The 26,607-nt window shown below is 49.6% G+C and overlaps 1 protein-coding gene across 1 annotated transcript in view; it reads right to left on the bottom strand.

Moving 5' to 3' along the window:
- Positions 1 to 26,607, bottom strand: part of ADAMTS17 (ADAM metallopeptidase with thrombospondin type 1 motif 17) — a 390,285-nt gene that overhangs the window by 10,146 nt on the left and 353,532 nt on the right. The window contains exons 20-21 of the mRNA XM_068991384.1: positions 11,786 to 11,990; positions 7,992 to 8,144 (exon numbers count right to left, since the gene is read on the bottom strand). Of these exons, the coding sequence (XP_068847485.1) occupies positions 7,992 to 8,144; positions 11,786 to 11,990 (358 nt within the window). The remainder of the gene's footprint in view (positions 1 to 7,991; positions 8,145 to 11,785; positions 11,991 to 26,607) is intronic.

Here is a 26,607-nt window from a genome sequence, read left to right as displayed (position 1 = left end):
GAATGGGGTCCGCAGGGCACAGCACTCCCTTCAGGGAGGCAGAGCGCAAGGCTCAGAGCATCCACACCCTCCTGTGATGCAGCCCCAGGCCCCCACCCAGCTGCTGGCACGCCTCCCGGACACTCCTCCCCTCAGGGCGGGACCAGGCCTCTCACCACCAGGGGCCTGGCTCCAGGACACCTTCACCAGGGCGAGCTCCTCTCCACTCCTCCCAGCTGTGACATCAAGACCATACATGACACCAAATCAGAAAGCGATGTTATGAGAATCAGCTAAAGGAAGTTGTAAAAATCCGGGAAGAGGAAAACGCGCGCATACAGAGCACTGGATCCTACAGAGCGGGGGACGGGCAGGGGCTCCTGACACAGGCTCTGGGGTGAGCAGGAGATGGGGTGAATGTGCACTAGTGCAAGGAGGAACCCTCACGTCACGGTGTGCCCGCACCATGCTCTCACCGAGCCATCCTCTGAAGGGCAGGACGGTGAGGGGGCTGCAGAAGGAGTCCCCTTACAGGAACTCCATTTTCTGCTTGTGTCTAAAAGGCCCTGGGATGGTAAAATGTCAAAAGATGTTTTGACAGATTTCCCCCCAGACTTGGCATGAACCATGAAAACCTCAGAAGCTGTTGAAACCTGAAACAGCACGTTTAAACAATGATGAAAATCTCCACCATCTTTGCTCCTGCCTTGAAACTAGAAATGCTTGCTCACACACACACACACACACACACACGTTCCTCTTTCAAACTGTTTCTGAAATCCTCGAATCCTTGAATCCTAACCTCAGCCTTAGCTTTGGGTTCCCCCGTCTCTGAATTTGCAGCCTGCTGACCTACAGGTTCTGTTTGGGACACTATGGGACTGAGAAGGCCAAGGTCACCACCGTGACCTGCAAGGACAGGTTGTCCCAAGAGCTCTTGCTTTTTGTTCTAGACGGGTGCTGTGAGCACAGAGTGGGCTGCAGGGGCTGGCTCACTGTCCCCCCCTGGGCAGAAGCTGCCACCAGTGTGGTGACAGAGCTCTCCCAGCTCCTCAGCGACTGTTAGAAAGGCCGTCCACCCCTCCTACAGAGGATGGCCCAGGTGCCCAGCAAATGCTGCACAGCTGTCTCCTGCCCCGAGCCACGCTGTCCTCATACAGAGCCCCAGGTCAGACAGAGCACACGCTGTTTCATGGGGTTCAAACCGCATTCAAAGAACTCATCTCCTAAGGCATAAATAGTTTACAAGACACATGATTCGGACCAGAGATGAGAGCCCTGGGTATCCGGGATAATGCTGGTGAAGATGATGATGATAAAAATGCCAAAGCCAGGCAGTGTCTTAGGTGCCTTATATGGATGCTCTAGGAGGTGGGCACCTCTGATGCCATCTGACAAAGGATGACTCTGCTTCAAGGTTATGGCATCGGGACAGCAGGGACATGCCCCTGTGTTGTCCTGCAGAGGTGCCCTGCTCTGAGGTCGCTGACAGCGTGTGTCAAAACTGAAGTGTTTTTTAGGGATGGCAGCTTCTCTGATTCAGTGGCCAGGTCTATGGTTAAAACCTAGGGTGGCATGTGAGGCAGGCACCCCCACTCTCTGACCTCTGATTCCACACAAAGGAGGCTGATCTGAGGAAGCACAAAGGTGAACTAAGGACAGCAGGGGGACAGAGAGGGCAAAGGCAGAGGCCTTCAGACTACAGCTGACCCTTGAACAACGTGGGTTATTCCCCCAAGTCCTCAGTTCCTCTGAGCCGAGGATGCCACCTGGACCACGTACACTGCAGTATTGACTGTTGGAAAATATCTGGGTATAAGTGGACCCTGCCGTTCAGACCAGCGTTGAACAAGGGTCAGCTGCATTCAGCTCACTCCCATGCAGGTGCCTCACCTGGCAATTCCAGGGACCCTGCTGCCCTACAACAAGTTCTTCTCTCTCATCTGAGCAGGTGTGGGCCGTGGACTTTTCTTTAACTTCATGGCCCAGTGGCCAGCTCTGCTCCCCCTGACAAAACGCTCCAGACCAAAGGGGAGCTCCCTCCTGCCCACTCAGAAAAGCACTGACACCTGGTGACTCTCCTTCCGCTGCTGCCTACACTCCTGAGAGCAGTGTGGGATGGAGGACTTCCTGATCCCTGTCTGCAGGGTTTCCCTGGTGGCTCAAATGGTAAAGAACCTGCCTACAATGCAGGCGACCTGGGTTCGATCCCTAGGTCGGGAAGATCCCCTGGAGAAGGGAATGGCTACCCCCTCCAGTAGCCTTGCATGGAGAATTCCACTGACAGAGGAGCTTTATGATCTATAGTCCCGGGGTTGCCAAGAGTCTGACATGACTGAGCAACTACCTTTTGTGGGTTTCCCAGATGGTGCTAGTGGTAAAGAACCCTCCTGCCAATGCAGGAGATGTTAAGGGACTCAAGTTCAATCCCTGGGTTGAGAAGCTCCCCTGGAGGAGGACACGGCAACCCCACTCCAGTATTCTTGCCTGGAGAATCCCAAGGACAGAGGAGCCTGGTGGGCTATGGTCCATGGGGTCGCAAAGAGTCACACACGACTGAGCAACTCTTTCACTTTCACCCGCTTGCAGAGTGCTGGCTGTCTGTGTTATACAGTTTCACACATCCCAGAAAAGGGCCCTGGTGTCTCCAGTGCCTCTCATGCCTGCTCTTGGATGCTCAAGTTTCTTTTAATTAGGACTCAACTGCTTATTTTACAGATAAAGGAAGACAACATGCATGATCGTCTGTAGAGACAATAGATTTATACTACAGTGTAAATGACTAATACAAAACCCTGGGGAGAGCAGGTTTTGATTGATGAGTTGGAGAGAGAGTGGATAAATACTTGGCTTTACAACAAGCTTAAGACTATGCTGGTTAGATCTGAGGCATATAATAGTTCATCTCCTTCCCATTTCAAATTAAAAACCCAAGCATCTGACATTATTATGCATTTAAAGGAAAGGCGGATTAAGAGCCAGAAGGCAAGGACCGGACTCTTAGCCCTGCCATTTTCTAGTTATGTGACCTCCAGAAAAAAATCTCACATCACTACTCTGAGCCTCAGTTTCTTTACCTGTAAAATGAGGATAGGGTCAAATGAGAGAATGTGAGTGCAAATGCTTTGCAAATTCTAGAGACCTGGTGAATGTCAGGACCACGGTCAATCGTCCCAGCAGAAGCAGCATTGCTCTCCACTAGCACTCCATTCAGGGCCGCCCGCCAGCAGGGGCTGTGTTCATACCTGCCAGGGGACTCCGTGAGGCCTAGCATCTGTAGCTGGCTCTCTGTCTCCTGGATCTCCTGGGCACTGTCCATCTTATCCCCTCAGTGCCCAGCACAGACTGGCACACAACAGGAGCTGGCTGAACCACACTGAACTTGGCTGCAGGCCTACAGCAAGTGGGTGTCCCTACTGGCCCCTTGCAGGCCCCTTGCAGGGCTGGGGGAGCCGTCACGCCCCAGCACAGGAAGTGCGGGCTTCAGAAGTGGTGAAAAGCTCTCTGGAACAAGCCCTTTCATGACACAAGGTCTGTCTGTTTCTAAGGCCATGGAACTCGAGCTCCCATCCCTCTGCCCACAACCCCAGAAGGTATCTTCCTGCTGTTCTGGGAGGGTACCGACATGGCCCTGTTTGAATGAGACACTCTCCCTGATTTCTTCCCGGGGCTCTGCAATTGCAGGCACGTGCGTTTTTACAGTTTCATTTGGTCTCCTACGGCCTCTGGGACGTGCTGGGGCTCAAGTGTGAGTGGCACACCTGGGGCACCACCAAGGCCTCAAGTCAGGCCAGCCCCCTTCCAGGGCACCTCCGCCGGCACCAGGAAGTCAATGGCCACTTTGATCTTTTTGGTAAAAGGGGACATACTCTTAGAGTCAGTTGCTGCTAAGCTAAGTCACTTCAGTCATGTCCGACTCTGTGTGACCCTGTAGACGGCAGCCTACCAGGCTTCCCCGTCCCTGGGATTCTCCAAGCAAGAACACTGGAGTGGGTTGCCATTTCCTTCTCCAATGCATGAAAGTAAAAAGTGAAAGTGAAGTTGCTCAGTCATGTCCGACTCTTAGCTACCCCATGGACTGCAGCCCACCAGGCTCCTCCATCCCTGGGATTTTCCAGGCAAAAGTACTGGAGTGGGGTGCCATTGCCTCAGTGGTCTTCATTAAAACACCATCTATTATAATCCCTCCAGAATAATTTGTTTCTAATTATTTCAGTGGTGATTAATGCCTCTGGTCTTGAAACTGTAACATCTCAACTTTTGATCAAAAGTCACGCTGCTCTAGAAAGAAATGTGATTTCCTCCTTTCCCGGTTTCAGGGGCCCTCTCTTCCACACCCAACTCCCCACCCCTCATTCATTCTACCACCAGGTTGAAGATGTAGGCCCAGCATTTAGTGGAAGAAAACAATGATTCCCGCAGATCTGGAAATAGCTTACATCCCAGGAGGGCAGGCAGCTGCAAGGCAGTTTCCACACAGAGCAGAGTGGTACTAATGCCCTCCGCAGGGCTGCGAAAGTGAAGCAGGTTTTTGGATAGGTCTCTAGTTAGGGTTCAGCTGTTTGCTAAGGGTGGGGGAGGGGAAGGGGCCCCAAATGCCCTCCAAGCCCGCCCTGCCTCAGCCAGGCTCTGGGTGCGGCTCTCAAGCCCCCTCACTCAGCTGGAGGAATGGATGCTTGGTTCTGCTCACTTCAGGAAGTCCAGGACGGTACCTGCGGCTTGTCCTTGGGCTGGCCCATCCATCACTTCCCTGGAGACAGGCTCATCTTTCTCAGAAGCACCTCTGGGTCAAGTGATGGGAGGCTGCTTGGAAGGAAGATGTCAAAGCATCCAGATACACTGCACCGGGGGTCTAACAGTGCTCGGACTTCTTTCCACTTTCCTTCTGGGCAACTTGTTTGCTGCCTTCAAAGTCTGGCATGTGAGAGGTCTGGATGCCAGTTAGAGGAGGGTTACCCACAATGACTGGATTGAAAGTGCATCAGACTCCAGTTGTGGGATGGCTTAGACGGTAAAGCGTCTGCCTGCAGTGCAGGAGACCTGGGTTCAACCCCTAGGTTGGGACAATCCCCTGGAGAAGGAAAGGGGAACCCACTCCAGTACTCTTGCCTAGAAATATCTCATGGGTTGAGGAACCTGGTAGGCTACAGTCCATGGGGTCACAAAGAGTCGGACACAACTGAGCGACTTAACTTAAAAAATAACCTATCCATCAAAAAGCAAATCCAGGCTGAACAAGTGAAAATGTTAGGGGACCATCATCCCCTGGAATCTGCTTCCATCAGCGTGGTCACCCAGTGAGTGAGAATGAGGGCCCCATGGGACTTGTATCCCTCCCATGTCTCCAGAGCAGACACAGGGAAGCAATAGGTGGATCTCTTCTCCTGTGCTGGGAAGGATGGGGGAGGTGTGTGCCAGAGCACTCAGAGGTGGCAGCTGCAGAAGGGGGTAGGGGTGAGCAAACAGTTGGGGTGGGAGTCTCCTGGTTCAGTTCTATGCGGTCGCTATCCCCACCAACCCTTGTTTCCAGTGTGTGCACACACACACACGCACACACACACACACACACGGTTCAGGTCTATGTGGTCGCCATCTCCTCCAATCATTGTTTCCAGTGTGTGCACATGCACGCACACACACACACACAGTTCAGGTCTATGCGGTCAGCATCCCCACCAACCCTTGTTTCCAGTGTGTGCACACGTGCACACACACACACACACACACACGGTTCAGGTCTATGCAGTCGCCATCCCCACCAACCCTTGTTTCCAGTGTGCACACACGCGTGCATGCATAAACACACACATGCTGCCTTCCAAGTCAGCGTCCCTATAGTTCTCAGCTTGGAAGAATGAGCCTGCCCTGAGCCCTGGCTCTGGCCAGACCTGCTGGGGAGGGAGTGGCTGGCACCAGTCCAGGGCTTGCCCCAAAGGCTGGATGCACACCAATTTGAAGCCACTGGATGCCAGCCGTGGGCAGAGGCCCTGTACATCCCCTTAGTCTCTCTTGTTCTCACTGCCCAGCTGATCAAGCTGGCTGTGGCAGAAAGTAGGCACTGCAGCCTTCTAATATCTTAGTGTCCAGAAGGCCAGGAGGCGTTATGCTTTATGGGCTGGCTAGGAAGGTGAAGGCCAGCTAAAGGCTCTACTTCCCTGGAAGCCATGCACAGTGGGCTGTGTGGGGGCAGTTTGCCAGAATGTGCGCCCATGTCCTCGGCCAAGGAGGGGCCAAGTGCTGAGCTGAGCTCCTTAGCATTCTTCACATCCATCTTTGGACATTCTGCTGCTCCTGGGGAGCTTATAGCACTCAGGAAAACAAAACATCCATCTGGTCCTCAAATCCAGAGTGATCAGAAGCTCTGGCAAGGCATCCACAGAGCATGGATGCCATGGGGACTCAGGACCCCACCGTGTGTCCACCCAGTAATGGAGCTCTGAACTGGGGCTCAGGAGCCTGGACTCTGTCAGAGAGCCGGGGCCGAGTCGCTTAACCTCTCTGCACCTCTGCCCCTTCTTCTGTTATGCAGGGATCAGCACGGGAAAGGGCTGCTGGCGCAGGGGTCACTGCACAGAGGAACCAAGGCTGGGGCCCCAGACCCCCAAGGCCCAGCCGATCCCTCCTCACCTCTCCTCCTGCCCGGGGACACCCGTGACCACAGGTGTTGCCCTTTAGCGGTACAGGCTGCATTCAGGATGTGACCACAAGGACCCTTCGAATAACGACAGCTTTATTCTAATTCACACCTGGACATATGGAGTCCAGACAATGCTATTCTGCCTGGCCAGACAGATAAATTAAATCCCAAAGTGCCTGGAGGAGCCTGGGGAGACGCAACAGCCCTGCTAGGTCCCAGGTCATGAAGGCCATGTGCAGATGGAGGCGAGGTTGCCAGATTTCCGTAGAAAGGCCCAAATCCAGATTGCCAGGTGAAATTTCCCATTTTTCTTTTTTTTTTTTTTTTGAAATTTCCCATTTTTCAACTGTTAGCAATCAATTCTCAGACAAGGCAATGGCACCCCACTCCAGTACTCTTGCCTGGAAAACCCCATGGACAGAGGAGCCTGGTGGGCTGCAATCCATGGGGTTGCTAAGAGTCGGATTGCTTATGACTAAGCGACTTCCCTTTCACTTTTCACTTTCATGCATTGGAGAAGGAAATGGCAACCCACTCCAGTGTTCTTGCCTGGAGAATCCCAGGGACGGGGGAGCCTGGTGGGCTGCCGTCTATGGGGTCACACAGAGTCGGACACGACTGAAGTGACTTAGCAGCAGCAGCAATCAATTCTAAACTGTTCCCACCAGTGTACGGCCTTCGACCATAGATATCAATGGAAGCAAATGAGGAGCTTCCAGTTACTGAGACCAAAAGGAAACAAACACGCTCCAGGTTCTCACTGGAAATTTTCATCAGAAAATCAGACAGGAGAAACCTTACAGCATTTGGAAGAAGGTTCTAGAACACTCATGGAAGGTTCTCAGGGTGACGATGGTATCCACCTTGAGTACGGGTCAAGGATATCAGATGAATGAGTAAAGGAAGAGCTACAGGGAGCTTCCGTTCACTCGGATGCTGCTGAACTCCCCTGCCCCGAGGCTCTGGGAGATGGCCTCCTTTCCTCAACCCAGGGCCCTGTGCTTTCCCCTCAAGCCTCGTCCAGCCCTCGCCCAAGGGCCCTGGGGACAATGATGCTCTGTCTGCCCACAGCGCCTCTGTGTCTGCCTGGGGACAGACTCCCAACCGCTGAGGAAGCTCTCTCAATGGCTGGTGACCAAGCCCACTGCAGGATGCATGGGTCCCCTTGGCATTCTTCCCTGCTTTGGGGGTTCTCGGGGCCCTTCTAAATGGACCCCGTATGGGTTCACCAGCAGGTGTGGAGTTGGGAGAGAAAGTGAATTCAGCTGGTGAGACTGGGACCATCTGGTTGAACTGGGGCCCATGGTGAGAGGGCTGAGCCCCTTGAGGCACCTCCACTTCCTGGGTGGGATGGATGCGCAGGCACCATACTCACCTTGGACCAGCTCCCGGTTTTCCACTCATAGCAGCCAGAGTAGTCCTCACAGGGCTCCTCGGCTCTCGGCCTAGTGGACGCATCGCATTTTCCTTGGGAGTTGGTGCACGTCACAGTCCGTTTCTGTGTGCCTTTGCCACAGCTGGAAGAACACTGCAAGACACCACTCGGAGACTGAATCCAGTCCAATCCAGTCAGGTCCATCCACACCTGTTAAGTGCCTACCAGGTGCCAGCCCCAGCACTGAGGATACAAGGATGAGGATGCTATTTTCTGTCCTTGAAAAGCTCCTGGCCTTTTGAGTCTTATGCACACGGTCCTACTCTGCTCCTCCCAGCTGGCCTCCAGGTCCTGTGCTTGGCCTGAGCCATTCGGGAGTAAAGGCACCAGTTCAGGGGTGGCAGGCAGGGAGGAGATGGAGAGCAAAGCCCCCAGCAACTCTCACAGAAGGTGCCTGCAAGCCCCTGGGTTTCATGTGAACTCCAAGAATGGTAACAGCGTCATGCTCCTTGTGCTATTTCACTTCCTGGGAAACAGGAAGAGATGGTGTGGGCAGGGGACCCAAACAGAGGAGTGCCATGTGAATCCTCAGAGTTTCCCACACCCCTAGGCAGCAAGATCCATGGAAACAGGAACAGAGCTGGAGAGGCAACAAGGCACAGACGAGGCAGACCTGAGGGGGTGGTCTGGAGCCCAGTTGGGAGATTCCAAGCCCTGCCCTCTGGGCTGGAGATCGGCTGGTGCCTGGCTGACACGAGTGAATTCTTACTCATCTCAAAACAAAGCATGAGGGAACTCAAACCCTGGCTCTGTAACTACCTGGAGGAGTGGGAGGGGTGGGAGGTGGTGGGGAGGTTGAAGAGGGAGGGACACATGTATACCCGTGGCTGACTCAGGTGGGCGAACGCCAGAGGCCAACGCAATATTGTGAAGCAATTCTCCTTCAGTTAAAAATAAACGAGTTTGGGGAAGAAAAATACAAACCACAAAGCACGAGGAAGAGAGGACCCTTGACCCTGGGAGACACAACTGACTTGATCAGCAAGCAGAGGTGACCTGGTCGGGGAACCTGGGGAGCCCACCCTCTGGTCGCCATGTGGGGAAGCCCAGTCCCCACCACGGAGACAAAAACACAGCCGGCAGAGATGGTGGCCAAAGGCCGGGTTCTGTCCAATGCGCAGACATGAAGAGACCTGGGAGATCTGGAGGGGACTCCCTCCCAACAGCTGGGTGGGGCTCCCACCAGCCGCAGACGCACGAGTGGAGCCCCAACAACTCTAACTTCGGTTCTCACACTTGCATGATTGAGAGGGTACATAGCGGTTTTTCTTGAGCTACAACAAACTTGACTTTTCACAAGTTCTACTACGTCCACTGGAAAAATGCACATAAAGGACAAATGTCGTTCTTTATATTTGTTATTAATATTTATCTCAAAATGTTATCTAGTTTTATTTTTCCTATGAATTTAACCTAGCTCTCCATCTGAAGGTCCTATTCTTGTTTTCTTTATTTACTTTTTTGAGATGAATTTAAACTGGTTTGTTTTAGAAGAAATACACGTTTCACAGGTCATTATGGTATCATTGAGGGGCAGGGGGTTGGAAGAGCACTTGCATTTGATCTTGCGTGTGGGTTTTAAAGGGACTTCGGATGCAAGGAGTCAGTCCCTGGCAGGCTTTACTCACAGGCCTCCTGGGGCAGGAGGCGTGGGGCCAGGGACCCTGGGTTATTGTGTTAAAGGGCTCACCTTCTGACCAATTCAGCAACTCCATTCTCACCATCCGCCTCACGGGCTGCTCCCTGGTACCAGCACCCACACCATCGGCTCCTTCTGCAACTAGGGGCCTACTCACCACTTCTGCCTGAGTTCCTGCTTTGTCTCTCTCTACTCTGCGTTCCTTGCCTCATCCCTTGAATTTCAAACACTCAACACTAAGCCCACTTCTTGACCAAATCCTGGTCTGGCCCCTTTTGACCAGCAGCCTGTTGGTGGAAAAGCCTTTAGGGAGGGCACTGCTGCAGGCTGGGGTCACCCTGCAAAGGGACCTGGGAGGGTGATGTTCAGTTTCTCTCTTGGTTTCTGACCCAGGGGTGCGAATCAGAAGTCAAAGACAGGAGACAGTTGCTACCTTTTGCTTCCTTTTAATATTTGTTCCTTATTCTGATGAAGTGGGGAAGAAGCTGGGGACTCCTGGTGCCAGTGGTCAACACTGCCAGCTGAATACAAGCAAGCCCAGCAATAAAAACTCACCCACTAGAAATTTAAACCCATTTGTTTCCAGAAGAAGTGTTAGAGGGACTTCCATATGTGGTAAAGTGGTAAGGATACCAATTTTGTGAGCATCTCAGGGAGGAAAGATTTGATTGTGCATCAAATGTTTAGAAAGAAGCATTTTGAGCCTTGGCTGAGGCAGAATTAGACTGATTGGTGTGGATACTATTTCAGGATTAGCATCAGGCAACACACAGATACAGAAACAGAGATGGAGAAATTTCTTTAAATCTTGCTCCAACTGTCTTACACTTTCCAAAATAGACCTCTTCAATACTATAATGATAGTTGATTATATCAGGCTTGTTTATTTTGGTTAGAGGGATTTTTTTTTTCCCTGTAAGAGTCCTATAGGTGGAAAATTTACGGTTTTGGTCTGATTAAAACATAAATCTTATTCGGATCAAGAAGCAGGTGATCAAGGTCCTAAGCTCATGGCAAGGGAGACTACACACCTGCCCCTAGCTTTCCAATTACCCTCCCAGCCCATTGAATGTTAAACTTCTTAACCTAGGTACATGTAGAGAAAAAATTAAAAAAAATTTAAACTCTGTCCTTTCCCTAAACTACCTTAAACGGTAGGCAAAAACCTCCCCTCTTTGAACAGGTACATGTCAGGATCTGCCTAAAAAGTAAACTCAGTCGCCCAAGGGCAGACTTTTCCTTCATTAAAAATGGGCTGAATAGTTTCTTATTCAAAATAATTCCAACTGTTTGGCAATAAAAAGGAACTTTAAAAATACTTTCCACACTGAAGAGTGTCTTGGATTTAGCCCTTCTGACTTTCCTAGAACACGTCTGATGGAAGACCTCAGGGAAGCATGCCCTTTATTCAGCTATTTTTTTGGTTTGTTTGTTTTATAGCCAAACAATCAAAATCATTACTGCAAGTTCACTGCAAAGCCTTGAAGGATGATATTACCAAAGATAAGATATTTCCAGGATCAGTCTTCAAAGTTAAAACTTAAGGCTTAATTGACCTCTTTCCAAAATGTTACATGGCATGAGATCTGTGACTCCAACTCACACACTAAAAGCTGTCTCTCCCAGCATCCACCTGCCTCTTGCAAAGGTAACTCCACCACGACTGCTGTGGAGCTGAAGGGAAGTCTTTGAAAGCACTTTCCCAACCTAACCACCCTATAGTTACAGAGTGTGCAAAAGAGATGAAAAGGTATCTATTTGTCTACCCACCTACCTATCTCCTATCCATCCAACTATCCATCCTTCCATCTATATTTACAGGAGAATTCTCACAGCAAACAAACCAAACAGTACTGTGATATATATTATAAAAAATACACTATCCATGGTTTTTTGGCCATGTTGAAACATCAGATGGAATTTGACAGTATGTGACCCAGAACAAAGCTTTGAGCTGCTCCAGGGTCTGGTGAGGATATTCCTCGGGATGTGTCACAAACAGCACGGAGGGAAAGGGGCCATTTTGGGGTCCCTGCAGATAAGGCTCTGGGGCCCTGGTGATGGTCTCAGCACTGAGGGCAGCCCAGGCACCCACCTGTGACCACTCCGACGCTTCCCAGATGGACAGGCAGTCCTGGCCCTCGCAGCTCTGCACTGGTGATGGCCGGGGCACGGGGCAGTAGAGGGGCCGGGTGGCAACGTGTGTGCCGTTCTGCAGCTGGTACACGCAGGTCACTTCCCGGTGCTGGATGCCCTTCTCGCAGGTTGCTGAGCAGGGGCTCCATGGGCCTGCCACCCACCTGCCCAGAGAAAGACAAGACGGTGAGAGGACAAAGGGCCTTCCAGACAGATCACGGGATCGCGGCCCTGCTGTGGGAGGGAAGGAGGCAGACGCAGCTTTGCAGTTGTGTTTGGCAACAATTCCAGACTATCAGAGCTGTCTGAGTGGTTCAGTGGTCTTCTCAGCACAGAAACCCTTCTGACCCCACTCCCCATGTCAGACTGCTACTGTCCCTACGTCTCCATCCTGCTGTCTTAGGCCATCTTTGTTCAGGTGTGATGGACACGAAGCAGGCCACATCCCAGCAGAAGCTTTGGGTGATTCTGTGGCTTCTCTCTCTCTCTCTCTCTTTCTGCTCTCTCTTTCTCTCTCTGTTCTCTGTGAGAACAGCATGTCCAATACAGGGCTGCCCCACCACTGGGCTCTGTCATACATGATGCTGTGGTATGCCACTGAGATTCTGGGGTCGTTCATCACTGCAGCAAAAGGTGACCGGCAGAGCCCTCGACAGAGGATGCCCTAGCCCCAGCTCAAATACAACAGGCCTCCCCGCTTTCCAAAGGGTGGCAGGCCCTCTTGAGGAGGCAACTCAGGATGGCCAAAGTCTCTCTAGAGTGACTAAGCTGCTGAGGCCACCAGCTGAAAGTGCTCAACTATGACTTTTTCCACATGCCTAACATTTCAATGATCCCAAGTCTGTCAGGTCTCTGCTGCCCTTACAATGCTGGAAAGGAGCCAGGAAGTTTAGGAATCATTTCTCAGGACACAAACAGGGCTTTGAATATCCTTTCAGAGACTCTCTGTGCTGTGGTCCCTGGCATGCGTGTGTGCCGAGTCACTTCCATCATGTCTGACTCTTTCTGACCCCGTGGACTGTAGGCCCGCCAGGCTCCTCTGTTCATGGGATTCTCCAGGCAAGAATACTGGAGTGGGTTGCCATTTCCTCCTCCAGGGGATCTTCCCAACCCAGGGATTGAACCCACATCTCCTCCATTGCAGGTGGGTTCTTCACGACCAGTGCCAGCTGGAAAGCCCTTGTGAGGCCCCAATAGTGGCAGTTCCAGGAGCTCATTGTTTGACAAAGCAGCATCGCCTGGAGGATCAGTGCTGATAACCACTGAGTTCTCACAACAGTCAGATCCAGATCCCACCTGATGAGGCCATCCCCCTTGGAAACATCTAGGTGCTGGTGATGAGTCAGAGAATGAAACAAAGCCTGCCTCTGAATCTTGGGGATAGAAAGTAAACTGATGAGCAATATACAACAGAATACAACATAATGTAATAGAGAGAATGAAAGCTGATTGAAGGTGAAAGTGTTAGCTGCTCAGTCATGTCGGACTCTTTGCGACCCCATGGACTGTAGCCTGCCGTATAACATGTTCTATACCACAGACACAGAGAGAATGTGCCACGCCATAATAAGTGCTTCAGAGGAAAGCAAAGCAGCACAGGGCGGATGGGGCAAGGCGAGGGTTAGCACTATATTATCCAAGGTGGGGGATGGCCTGCCATGGGCAGCACCTGGGAGGAAGTGAGGCAGGAGCCCTGTGCTTTCTGGGAGAAGATGTAGGCAGAGCACACGGCAGGTGCAAAGGTCCTGGAGGTGGCGTGTGCTGGAAGGGCTGAGGGCAGCCAGGAGCAAGCATGGCCAGGGCGGGGGTGAGAAGGAGAGGGCAGGACCTGAGAGGCCGCAGGGGGAGGTCACGCAGGGCCTGGCAGGCTGCTGCCTCCTGCTTGAATAAGATGCAGTCTGGGGGTGTTTAGAGAGAGGAGGGCACGACCCTCCAGGGCCACCCTGGCTCCGTGTGGCAGTGAGCCTACAGTGGGTGGAGGCTGCAGGGAGGGCATGGAGGAGGCCGCTGCAGTGGTCCAGGTGGGAGACAAGGGTGGCCTGGACCAGATGGGGCCCTGGAGGGTGTTGGACTAAGTTTTGAGCAGATGGGGCTACCCGGTTCCATCCCGACATGGTTCCTCCTCATCCTTTAGGGCAAGCTCAGGCCACCTCGTCTAGAGCTCATTCCAGACCCCCTGGCAGAGCTCACCACTCTGTCCTTTGCAGCCCATGGAATAACTGCAGGGATGCTCCTCTCATCAGACCCCTTGCTCATGCTACGAAGATGGAGATGCAGTGCCAGGCTTGGGGGTGAGGATAAGCAGCACACCCCCTGCAGACTGCTTATGGCAGTGCCTGGCACACTGCCTTATAACGGAACCAGTATTGTCATGATTCTGTGTCTCCTTGGTGGGAGATGAAGACTTCACAGATGGCATGCAGCCTTGCTCCCATTTCAGTGCCTGACAACTGCTTGAACACTTCTGAAAGACAGGAACCAACTTCTACCCATTTCTCCTAGTCCTGGTCTTTAGAGTATAAGAATTCCTCCTCAAATATCTGAAGATAGGTCTTTGGTTCCCTTTCAAGTTTTCTCTTCTCTTGATCAAAATAATGTACAGATTCTCAATCTGTTGTAAGTCTCAAATCAGTCACTGCTGTTCTTAAAATTATTGATATGTCATGGATAGAACGGTTCAGATGTGGCCTGAAAGCGGTGAGAGAATGTGCTGGTTTTCTCTTTAGGTGGGGACTTGCTTTCATGAATGCGCCCCAACTCTGTGCCATTTCCTTTCTTTCTTAAAGCAACCACACTAATCTCTGCTAGCACCTATTACGTTTTTCTCTCAAGAACTGACTCTCAGCTTCTGGGAGCCAGCACGGGAGATCCCACCCATGACAAGGTCATGCGGAGAGACCTGACAGGCAAGGTGGATCAGGACTCGAGGGATCCCCTGGACCTGCTCGAGCATCTACCCCAAAACCAGAATTTGTCTGTCTTACTATCTTATGCTTTTTGCCGAACTCTTCTGATATTAATGGGGGCTGTCCCTGACCACCTTTCTCTGAAGGAAATCACCTTAGAACTCTAGTTAATAAGTCTCCTGGGCATGATAAGAGTGTTTCAACTCAAACCCCTTTGATAGCTTTCTAACTTGCCTGATAGGTTTATCCAGATGCTTACAACTATGCATGTGATTGTTTACAGTCTCCCAACCATAAGAGGCATGGGGAGCTTAAAACACTCTAGGACTGTAGAGCCTTTTGAGGAGTTAAAAATTATTAGGATAGAACTGGTTAAGGGTTTCACTGTTGAGCCAATACTTGCCACCAAGTTTTCATATCTTTTGTTGTGTACCTGGGAGTGCATTAATTAATATAGTTGATATATAGAAATATAAGTAAGTAGCCTTGATATTTACAACATTAAACCTTGAGTTAATAAATTCCTTCCTTGTTATAGCGCACCACAACTTTGCCCTATAGGAATGCAACTTTATCTAGTGCTTTCAGGGAGTGGCGCTAGACTTTAGAAGAATCACCTTTAGAGAAAATAAGTTTTCTGGTTAACTAACCTTTATCAGAAAGAAGGGTCATAAAATGTTATCAGGCCTCCTGGCCAGAAGATGATGTAAATCACGTAAAACTTTTGCATATGGAAAGGTATGCAGAAAGAAAGCCTGGTCTCGATAAGGGTCAGGACTGCTGATTGTGACTCTGCATCTTCCATTATTCTCTATGTGCAGCTCAAGGTATGTAAGCTCCCCTGGAAAATAAAGTTTTGGGGCCTTGCTCACTGAAGCTTGGTCTCACTGTGTCTTTCTTTCTCTTTATTTTCAGGCTGACTCACTGGAGCATAGGGGCCTCTGAGTTCACTTTCCTGCCCGGGCTTCTAAGACCCACGTGAGAGGGAGCCCAAGGTGGGGCACCTTCCACTATTCAAAAGGGCATCTGTGGCCTACGTGAACAGCGCAAGTCTCTTGTCTGAGGCTTTATTGGCTTTCTGCATAAACCAAGGAATATCAGCCTCTTTCTCTCCTCTATTTTCTTAACTGCAACATTCTTTCTTTATCTCTCTCTATATCTATATCTCTCTCTCGCCTCACTGTCCACGCTTTGGATACCCTGGATCCAACTGGGACTGGGCCCTGGTACACAGCCAAATCTCCTTTGTCCTGACCTTTTGCAATTAACTTTGCAAATGTAAATGTTAGGTTTTAGGTGGAGACCTAGGTTTTAGGTTGAGGTCAGGTTGTTGTGCTGAGCCTTGTGAAATGGCTTAGAATCCTGCTGCTGCCTTTTGTATTTGCTGTGCTTCCCAGGGCTGAGCCCAGGGAAGCACAACACATCCATACTGTGGGATACTCATGGGATAAGCAAACACTGCCATGTCATACTCATGGGGCTATCATTGCCCTTGGCATGCATGCCACTGCCACGGGTGCCAGCTTCTCCACTTCTGGGCACATAATCAGAGCATGTGCTCTAGGGAATGTGGGTACCAACTCTGTTCACACAAAGGTCCCATCCAGGAGACAGGGAACTGCTAGCAGGGCTCAGCAGTCCGAGCCCACCACTGGCTACAAAAGTCAGGTCTGTGGGGGTCAGATTCCTGTAGAGCTGGGAGGGACTGCCAGCCCCTCAGGTCTTTCTCTCCTTTACCTCTGGTGTCTGTTGTGTGCTATGCTTAGTCGCTCAGTCATGTCCAACTCTTGTGACCCCATGGACTCCTACCAGACTCCTCTGTCCATGGGGATTCTCCAGGCAAGAATACTGGAGTGGGTTGCCATGCCCTCCTCCAGGGGATCTTCCCAACCAGGGATTGAACCCAGGTCAGTGTTTGATCAGAATCTTTACCATCTGAGCCACCAGAAGCTCGTACTTTTCAAAAGGATGACAGGATGGAAAAGAGCTCATGTACCCCTTGTCCTCTTTCCAGAAGAATCCTAAGATCCATCCCTGCCTGAAACATGTGCCAAGCCACCGACAGAAGGGCTCTGTGTCGTGGGCACACCTGCTAAGGGTTATTGGAACTATTTTTCAGCTGGACCTTCTTGCTCTTGAACTTAAGAAATACCTTGGTGAGGAATGGGGATGAAAAGTGGCCTCCCTAAGACTTTGCTTTTGGTGACAGAAAGAAACCACTTCTGCTGAAGGGCTCGGCTGCACGAGGCCCACGTGGGACAGGAGATGACATCACATGCCTGGACATCACAGTCAAGTCCCATCGATTCCAAGTCTATTAACTTGAGAAGGGCCAACAGTTCCACACAACAATATGTACTACAATTACAATGCAAACCTGAGCTTTTTTTACTCATATCCTCTAAAACTCTTAACAGCGACATTCATTAGCCAAGTTTGAGTTAGTAGTTCTTCTTAAAAGCAATAAAACTGTAATTCTTGATGAAGCCACCATACTACTTCCATAATTCAGGTCCCTCCCCCATTCCCACAGGGTCAGGTCAGCCTCTCCTGTCCAACCAACACAGACACATCTCCTTTGTACGAGTGCCAAGTTCAATCATTCTAATCAGGTAGTTTTCCGCCTTTATCTGTAGTTTCTCTTTCCCCAGTTTACTAACAGTCAACTGCAATCTGAAGACATTAAGTGGAAAATTCCAGAAATAAACAATTCATAAGTTTAAACTGTGCGCTGTTCTGAGCAGTGGGATGAAATCTCCCACCATCCCAATCAGTCCCACCTGGGATGTGAACCATTCCTTTGCCTAGCTTATCCACACTGTATAGGCTCCCTGCCGCTTAGTACAGGAAATACATAGTATGTAAATACCTGCAGGGTTCAGTACTATCCTGAGTTTCGGGCATCTACGGAGGGGCTTGGGGTGTCTGGCCCATGGACGAGAGGGGACTACTAGATTTTGGACAGCTCTGTTACTACCTGACACCCTGTTTTTTGTTTTGTTTTATTTCGTTTTGCTGCTGTCGCAAACTGCTATAAACTTAAGGGCACCCAAAAATACAGACTGATTATCTTGCACTTCTGGAGGTAGAAAAACTGACGTGGATCTCAAGGGGCTAAAATCAAGGTGCTGCATGGCTGGTTCCTTCTGGAGACTCGAGGAAAACTGGGCTTCCTTGCCTTTCCCAGCTTCTACACGCTGCCCTGAGTCCCTGGCTGGTGGCACCTTCTTCCGTCTTCAAAGCCAGCAAATCAGGTAGAACTCTTCTCGCACTATATCACTCCAACCTTCTCTTCTGCATCCCTCTTCTGTTTTAGGACCCTTGCGATTACACTGGAACCACTCAGATAATTCAGGAAAAACCAGCTGACTAGAAACCTGTATTAATTTGCTAGAGCTGCTGCGAAGAAGTAACACAAGCTGGGTGGCTTAAAACAGTTCAGTTCAGTCGCTCAGTGGTGTCTGACTCTTTGCAATCCCATGGACTGCAGCACGCCAGGCCTCCCTGTCCATCACAGACTCCGGGAGCTTGCTCAAACTCATGTCCATCGAGTTGGTGATGCCATCCAACTATCTCTCCCTCTGTCATCCCCTTCTCCTCCTGCCTTTTATCTTTCCCACTATCAGGGTCTTTTCCAATGAGTCAGTTCTTATCATCAGGTGGCCAAAGTATGGGAACCTCAGCTTCAGCATCAGTCCTTCCAATGAATATTCAGGACTGATTTCCTTTAGCATTGACTGGTTGGATCTCCTTGCAGTCCAAGGGACTCTCAAGAGTCTTCTCCAACACCACAGTTCAAAAGAATCAATTCTTTGGCGCTCAGCTTTCTTTATAGTTCAACTCTCACATCCACACATGACTGCTGGAAAAACCATAGCTTTGACTAGACGGATCTTTGTCACCAAAGTAATGTCTCTATTTTTTATTTTTATTTTTTTAATTAATTTTTTAATTTTTTTTTTAAATTTTAAAATCTTTAATTCTCTGTTTTTTAACATGCTGTCTAGGTTTGTCATAGCTTTTCTTCCAAGGAGCAAGCATGGCTACAGTCACCATCTGTGATGATTTTACTGCTGCTACTGCTGTTGAGTCGCTTCAGTCGTGTCTGACTCTGTGCGACCCCATAAATGTCAGCCCACCAGGCTGCCCCATCCCTGGGATTCTCCAGGCAAGAACACTGGAGTGGGTTGCCATTTCCTTCTCCAATGCATGGAAGTGAAAAGTCAAAGTGAAGTCTCTCAGTCATGTCTGACTCTTAGCGACCCCATGGACTGTAGCCTACCAGGCTCTTCTGTCCATGGGATTTTCCAGGCAAGAGTACTGGAGTGGGGTGCCATTGCCCCCCAGAATAAAGTCTCTCACTGTTTCCATTGTTTTCCCATTTATTTGCCATGAAGTGATGGGCCCAGATGCCATCTTTGTTTTCTGAATGTTGAGTTTTAAGCCAGCTTTTCACTCTCCCCTTTCACTTTCATCAAGAAGCTCTTTAGTTCCTCTTTGCTTTCTGCCATAAGGGTGGTGTCATCTGCCTATCTGAGGTTATTGATTTTTCTCCTGGTGGCAATCTTGATTCCAGCTTGTGCTTCATCTAGCCTGGCATTTCTCATGATATATTCTGCATATAAGTTAAATAAACAGGGTGACAATATACAGCCTTGATGTACTCCTTTCCCAATTTGGAACCAGTCTGTTGTTCCATGTCCAGTTCTAACTGTTGCTTCTTGACCTGCATACAGATTCCGCAGGAGGCAGGTACGGTGGTCTGGCATTCCCATTTCTTTAAGTTTGGCATTCCCAAACTCTTCTACCGTTTGTTGTGACCCACACAGTCAAAGACTTTGGCATAGTCAATAAAGCAGAAGTAGATGTTTTTCTGAAACTCTCTTGCTTTTTCTATGACCCAATGAATGTTGGAAATTTGATCTCTGGTTCCTCTGCCTTTTCTAAATCCAGCTTGAACATCTGGAAGTTCTTAGTTCACATACTGTTGAAGCCTTGCTTGGAGAATTTTGAGCATTTCTTTGCTAGTGTGTGAGATGACTGCAATTGTGCGGTAGTTTGAACATTCTTTGGCATTGTCTTTCTTTAGGATTGGAATGAAAACTGATCTTCTCCAGTCTTGTGGTCACTGCAGACAGAATGAAAATCACAAGCACAGAAAAGTAACCAAAATGACCACATGGACCACAGCCTTGTCTAACTCAAGGAAACTATGTGCCGTGCCATGTAGGGCCACCCAAGACAGATGGATCAAAATGGAGAGTTCTGGCAAAAACGTGGTTCACTGGAGAAGGGAATGGAACCATCTCAGTATTCTTGCTTTGAGAATCCCATGAACAGAATGAAAAGGCAAAAAGATAGGACACTGAAAGATGAACACCCCAAGTTGGTACGTGCCCAATATGCTACTGGAGATCAGTGGAGAAATAACTCCAGAAAGAATGGAGAGACAGAGCCAAAGTGAAAACAACGTCCAGTTATGGATGTGACTGGTGATGGAAGTAAAGTCCAATGCTGCAAAGAACACTATTGCATAGGAACCTGGAATGTTAGGTCCATGAATCAAGGTAAATTGTAAGTGACCAAACAGGAGATGGCAAGAGTGAACATCGACATTTTAGGAATCAGTGAACAAAAATGGACTGGAATGGGTGAATTTAACTCAGAAGACCATTATATCTACTGAGGCCAAGAATCCCTTTGAAAAAATGGAGTAACCCTCATGGTCAACAAAAGAGTCCAAAATGCAGTACTTGGATGCAATCTCAAAAATGACAGAATGATCTCTGTTCATTTCTAAGGCAGACCATTCAATATCACAGTAATCCAAGTCTATGATCCAATCCACTAGTGCCGAAGAAGCTGAAGTTGAATGGTTAAACGAACCTACAAGACCTTCTAGAACTAATGCCAAAAAAAGATGTCTTTTTCATCATAGGGGAATGCAAAACTAGGAAGTCAAGAGATACCTGGAGTAACAGGCAAGTTTGGCCTTGGAGTACAAAATGAAGCAGGGCAAAGGCTAATAGAGTTTTGCCAAGAGAATGCACTGGTCATAGTAAACACCCTCTTCCAACAACATAAGAGAAGACTCTACACATGGACATCACCAGATGGTCAACACCAAAATCAGATTGATTCTATTCTTTGTAGCCAAAATGGAGATGCTCTATACAGTCAAGCAAAAACAGGACGGGGAGCTGACTGTGGCTCAGATCATGAAATTCAGACTTAAATGGAAGAAATTAGGGAAAACCACTAGACCATCCAGGTATGACCTAAGTCAAATCCCTTATAATTATATAGTGGAAGTGACAAAAATAAATTCAATGGTTAGATTTGATAGACAGAGTGCCTCAAAAACTATGGATTGAGGTTCATGACATTGTACAGGAAGCAGTGACCAAGACTATTCCCAAGAAAAAGAAATGCAAAAAGGCAGAATGGTTGTCTGAAGAGGCCTTACAAATAGCTGAGAAAAGAAGAAAAGTGAAAGGCAAAGGAGAAAAGGAAAGATATACCCATCTGAATGTAGAGTTCTAAAGAGAAGCACAGAGAGATAAGAGAGCCTTCCTAAGTCATCAACGCAAAGGAATAGAGGAAAGCTATAGAAAGGGCAAGACTAGAGATCTTCTTCAGGAAAATGAGATATACCAAGGGAAAATTTCACGCAAAGATGGGCTCGATAAAGGACAGAAATGGTATGGATCTAACAGAAGCAGAAGATATTAAGAAGAGGTGGCAAGAATACACAGAAGAACTGTACAAAAAACATCTTCATGACCGAGATAACCATGATGGTGTGATCACTCACCTAGAGCCAGACATCCTGGAATGCAAAGTCAAGTGGGCCTTAGGAAGCATCACTATGAACAAAGCTAGTGGAGGTGATGGAATTCCAGCTGAGCTATTTCAAATCCTAAAAGATGATGCTGTGAAAGTGCTGCACTCAATATGCTGGCAAATTTGGAAAACTCAGCAGTGGCCACAGGACTGGAAAAGTTCAGTTTTCATTCCAATCCCAAAGAAAGGCTTGAAACAACAAGAATTTATTCTTACCGCTCTGGCGACTGGAAGTAAAAAAATTAAAGTGATGGCAGGGTGGTTTCCTTCTGAGGATTCTGAGGAGTCTGTTCCATGCCTGTCTCCCAGGTTCTGGTAACTTTATTTGGGGGAGACCTATAACAACCTAATTCCACCTGCAGCCCTAACTTTCCTCTGACATGTAACCTAACATTTTCATGAGTTCCAGGGATTAGGATGTAGACATCTTTGATGGTCATTAAGTATACATCACATTAACAGTTCTCTATTCAAAATTCAGTTTCTATTCAAGTCTTGATTTAAGACTTAAACTAGGTAAAGATCTCATGCGATCTGCTGAAATGTGTCTCACAAAGAAACAATGGCAGCTTCAGGATCACATTCTACTAACACAGTTATTCTAGGTTGAATATAAAGTGAATCTCCAACATAGATAACCAAAAAGAACACATTTGTGGGTAATTCATTTTCAGCAACTTCAAACTGTCAAAAAGTGTGAGCTGTTGTATTTCAACATAACAAGCGTTTAAGATAGCAAGTGGTTTGTCTGTGGGGTCAGTTTTATCCATCTCCAAAATGGGTCAGTAGGAAGGATCTGGCATTGACTGAGCACCTAGTCTGTGCCTGTCTCTGAGCCAGGAAAGTTCTTTACAATAGCTAAATTAATTGAGGTAAGGTGCCTGTATGTGTTTGCCTGAGCATCTGTTGTAGAGACATGCAAATTCCAAACACAGCATCAAATATCCTACAGGTAAAATACCACAGCATAAAAAGAAGGATGTGAAACAGCCCAGAAGCTCCAGAAAGCTGCAGGGAGGTTAAAGAGATTTTGGCTACTGGGATGGCTACTTTGTCCAACCTCATGCCCTCTGTCCTCCAGACACGTGGGTATAAACTTCATGCCAATCCCTGAACCAAGGGCCCAGGCACTCAGCTCAGCGTCCCCACCTTCACAAAGCTCAGTCAAGCGTGTGGTCCTTGGGGGAGAGGGAAACATAAAAACAGGCAGTGTCATCACTATCTGATAAGTGCAGTGGACGAAATGGAGCTTGAGCTGGGTCGTGAAGGTCAAAATGAAGTTGGTCAAGCAAAGAAACAGGGCTCAGGGCTCTGAGAGCGAGCACCTACCCATGAAATGTTGAGGAGCAACTGTGAGTTTGGGATGACCAATCCTAAAGGATACTTCAGGGTGGGCAGGAGGAAAGCTGCCTTGGGTGTCTCCGGTGATTGTGTACCCTGGGGCAAGATGATGGGTTTCACCAAGGAAGCAGAGAAATGGGAAACAGGCATGCTGATACAAGCCTATGAAGGGGTGGAGTTGACAGGGCTGTGGGTACATGGGGTCATGGAGAGAAAGGAGGCAAGAGTCAAGCTCAGGATTATGACTGGTCCAGAGGATGCTGCTGGTGCCTCCACTGTGAGGGAAGAACACAGGGAGGGGAGTTGACCTGGGGGCAGAAGGGGGTTAGTACTTTCAGGTGGCCGCTAGGCCACTCAGTGGTGCTGGGAAGGGTCTGCAGGTGTGGTTCTGGAGGTCAAGGGTGCCATCTGATGGGAGACACAGGGTTGGAAGTCTAAGGCAATAAAGTCCTGGTATACAGCAAGGGTAAATCCGGGGAGCTTATACTGGAGGACAGGGGGCAGGGCTTGGGGAGTGCAAGCACCTGGGGCTGGACTCAGTCATGGAAGGTTCTGAGGAGTGGGAGAAGAGGTGATGAGCAAGGCAAGTGAGGGTAAGTGGACAGTGCAAGAGGCACCAAGAAGGGCTGGGCTGGATGAGGCTAAAGAGCATCCCTGGAGTTAGCCAGGAGGCGGTGAAGCTGACTGGGGGAGGACTGGGGAGACCAGTCGCCAGCGTTGTGAGTGCAGAATGGATGAGGGTGAAGAGGAGATGCTGGCACTCTTAGCAGATTTGGTTTGATGCCTACAGAGTGGGATCCACAAATCCTCAATGCTGGGGTGACACTCCACCTTTGGAAACTGGACCTAGAGGTCAGCAAGATGTCCCATAACTTGGGAGTCTCTGGTCAAGCAAGCTGTATGTGGGCGAGAAGATGAGTGAGGATGTGAGAGGGAACACCTGCATGAGAAGGGGGTGCTGAGAATAGCCGAGGGCTGTGAGCAGTGGCTCATGGAGCCACCTGTCTGGACCTGTGGGCCACCCTGCCCACTGGCAGTGCCTTGTGGAAAGTCATCTGGGCCAAACGGCAGAGCAGATGACCTGTTGGAGACCTGGGTCGTGTCTGAGAAGCTGGAGGCCAGCTGGGGAGCGAAGCCAGGGGCCTGGTGTGGAGAGCATTGTGAGGAGAAGACTGTGTAGCCCACTAGGCTCCTCTGTCCACAGGACTTCCCAGATAACAATGTGCTGTACTTAGTTGCTCAGTCATGACTGACTCTGCGACCCCACGGACTGTACAGTCCACAGAGTTCTCCGGGTCAGAATACTGCAGTGGGTAGCCTTTCCCTTCTTCCGGGGATCTTCCCAATCCAGGGATTGAACCCAGGTCTCCTGCACTGCAGCTGGATTCTTTACCATCTGAGCCACCAGGGAAGTCCAAGAATACTGGAATGGGTAGCCTATCCCTTCTCTAGGGGATCTTCCTGACCCAGGAATTGAACCAGGGTCTCCTGAATTGCAGGCAGATTCTTGGTCATGGAGCCACCCGGGAAGCCCTGCCCAGGCCTTTTTCACTGCCATCTTGCCTTCGACCAACCAGAATGCCCAGAGGAAGGCAGCTCAGGGCCTGCTGGGCTTGCTTCACAGACGGAGGAACCGACTCAGAGAGACAGCAACACTGGCCCAAAGCCCACCAGTTATTAAGTGGGTGAGTCCTCTGTGCCCCGACCCAGGGACTTCCTTTTTGTATTTACACACTCATGCTCTGGTTAGGGGACACCTGACCGATTTCATCAGGATGCCCCAAGGGTGAAAGGTGCCCACTTACTAGAGCCAGACATTCTCAAAGTCTCAGCAGGTCGCGTTCAGGATCCTGGGATCAGACAGGTCTGGCCTTGAGTATTCCTTCCACCAGCTTGCCAGCTGTGTGACCTTGGACAAGTCAGTACTCAAGCCTCTGCCAGGAGGTCAGCCCAGGCCTGGCGCTCTGTGTGCCTGATAAATATCAGCTGCTATTACTGCTAGAACTATTATTCTCGGTCTAGACATCTGTCTTATTCAGAGGAACTGCTGTTCCTCAAAGCCCTCTGGAATGGCTTGTCTATGTGGGCATTTGGAACCAAAACAAACTCATTTGAATTTTTAGAAAATTTTCAATAAATCTGTATGATTCAGATGACAGGAATATGAAGAACCTGCTTGAGTGCTGAGTCCTGTAACTCGGTGTGCGTTTTCTCCCCGCTCTGAGCCCCTGGCTCTCATCCATAAAGCAGGACTGGATGCTGACCTCACAGCAGGTAAAGGCCCCAGGGGGATGCCCACAGGAGAGCCCCAGGGACGGACATCTCCTCCCTCTCCCCCTGGGGCAGGGCTGCTGCCTGCGGGACTGTGAGTGTCCGGCTGAGGTCAGGCCAGCAGAGTTCTGCCTTCCGCGGATGACGGCTCTCCCAGGACACCCGGGCTGTGCTCACCACGTGCACCGCCGGCCTGGGCTGAGCAGACGTGGCAGAGGCCGCTGGCCTGGAGCCGGACCTTCTGGGCCTCATCCCAGAAACACCACGGAGGACGCAGCAGCGGCAGACGCCGCGTCGGCCCGGGTCACTCTCACAGCTCAGGGCCGGCTACAGCCAGCAGCTCTGTTATGAGAACAATCAAAACATGCCTTTAACATGTGCCATTTAAAGTCTCCGAAGATACGTGGCTGCTTTTATTGAGCAGATGTCCGTGAGAGGAGCGGGGCTGGAGGGGGCAGCATGACCAGGACTTAACAGGCTGGGCTGCGAGGTCCTCCCAAGGGATGGAGGGGGACACCTCACAGCTGCACACGAAGTTTCAACGCAGCATTTCTCCATTTAAAACTTGAGAATTATGGGTTCTCATATATATTTCCTTGAAAAGGAATATTATCCACATATTTGTTTTTTTACAGGAGGAAATGAGAGCCTGCAGTGGGTGATTGGGAGAGAATACCTGGGCCTGTGCACGTGAGCTTCTGCTAGGGGACATTAGTCCTCCCTGAAAACCAGGCTGGGTCAGTCTGAGAACTTGCCATGCTTCCCTGAAAAGGTTCTTGAGTCAGTGTGGTTAGTTCTCACGTGCCAGGGAAAGGAAGAGAAAGGAAGGAGGAAGAAAGAGGGAGGGAGGAAGGGGCAAGGAAGGGAGGGAGGGAGGGGGCAGGGAAGGGGGGAGGGAGGGAGGGGGCAGGGAAGGGGGGAGGGAGGGAGGGGCCAGGGAAGGAAGGCTTTGCTAAAATACAACTTAAGGGAACATGTTCCAAGAGTGGTTTCTCTAGATACTGTACCAGCTAACCATTTTGGGAGCTTCCTATGTACCAGGCAATGTTCTGAGCACTTAACATGATTCTAATTATTTGATCCCTATAACAATCCTACGGAGAGCCATTCTACAGATGAGGAAATCAAGGCACGGAGAGCTTAAGTGGCTTGCCCAAGGTCATACATTAGCAAGCATAAGCATGATTTTAACAGTTCCATTGAGACCTAATTCACATACTCTACAATTCATCCACATAAAGAGAACAATAATATTCTGAGTTGTGAAATAACCATCACAATCAATTTTAGCACATTTTCATTACCCTCCAAAGAAAGTCTACAACTCTTAGCTGTCATCTCCCAATACATACCCCCTCCCACCCCTCTCAGCCCTAAGCAATCACTGACCTACTTTTCGTCTCTATAGACTTGCCTCTTC

The sequence above is a fragment of the Capricornis sumatraensis genome, chromosome 19 (genome assembly GCF_032405125.1).
Source record: "Capricornis sumatraensis isolate serow.1 chromosome 19, serow.2, whole genome shotgun sequence".
NCBI classification, from domain to species: domain Eukaryota; kingdom Metazoa; phylum Chordata; class Mammalia; order Artiodactyla; family Bovidae; genus Capricornis; species Capricornis sumatraensis.
This window is presented reverse-complemented; position numbering and strand designations above follow the sequence as displayed.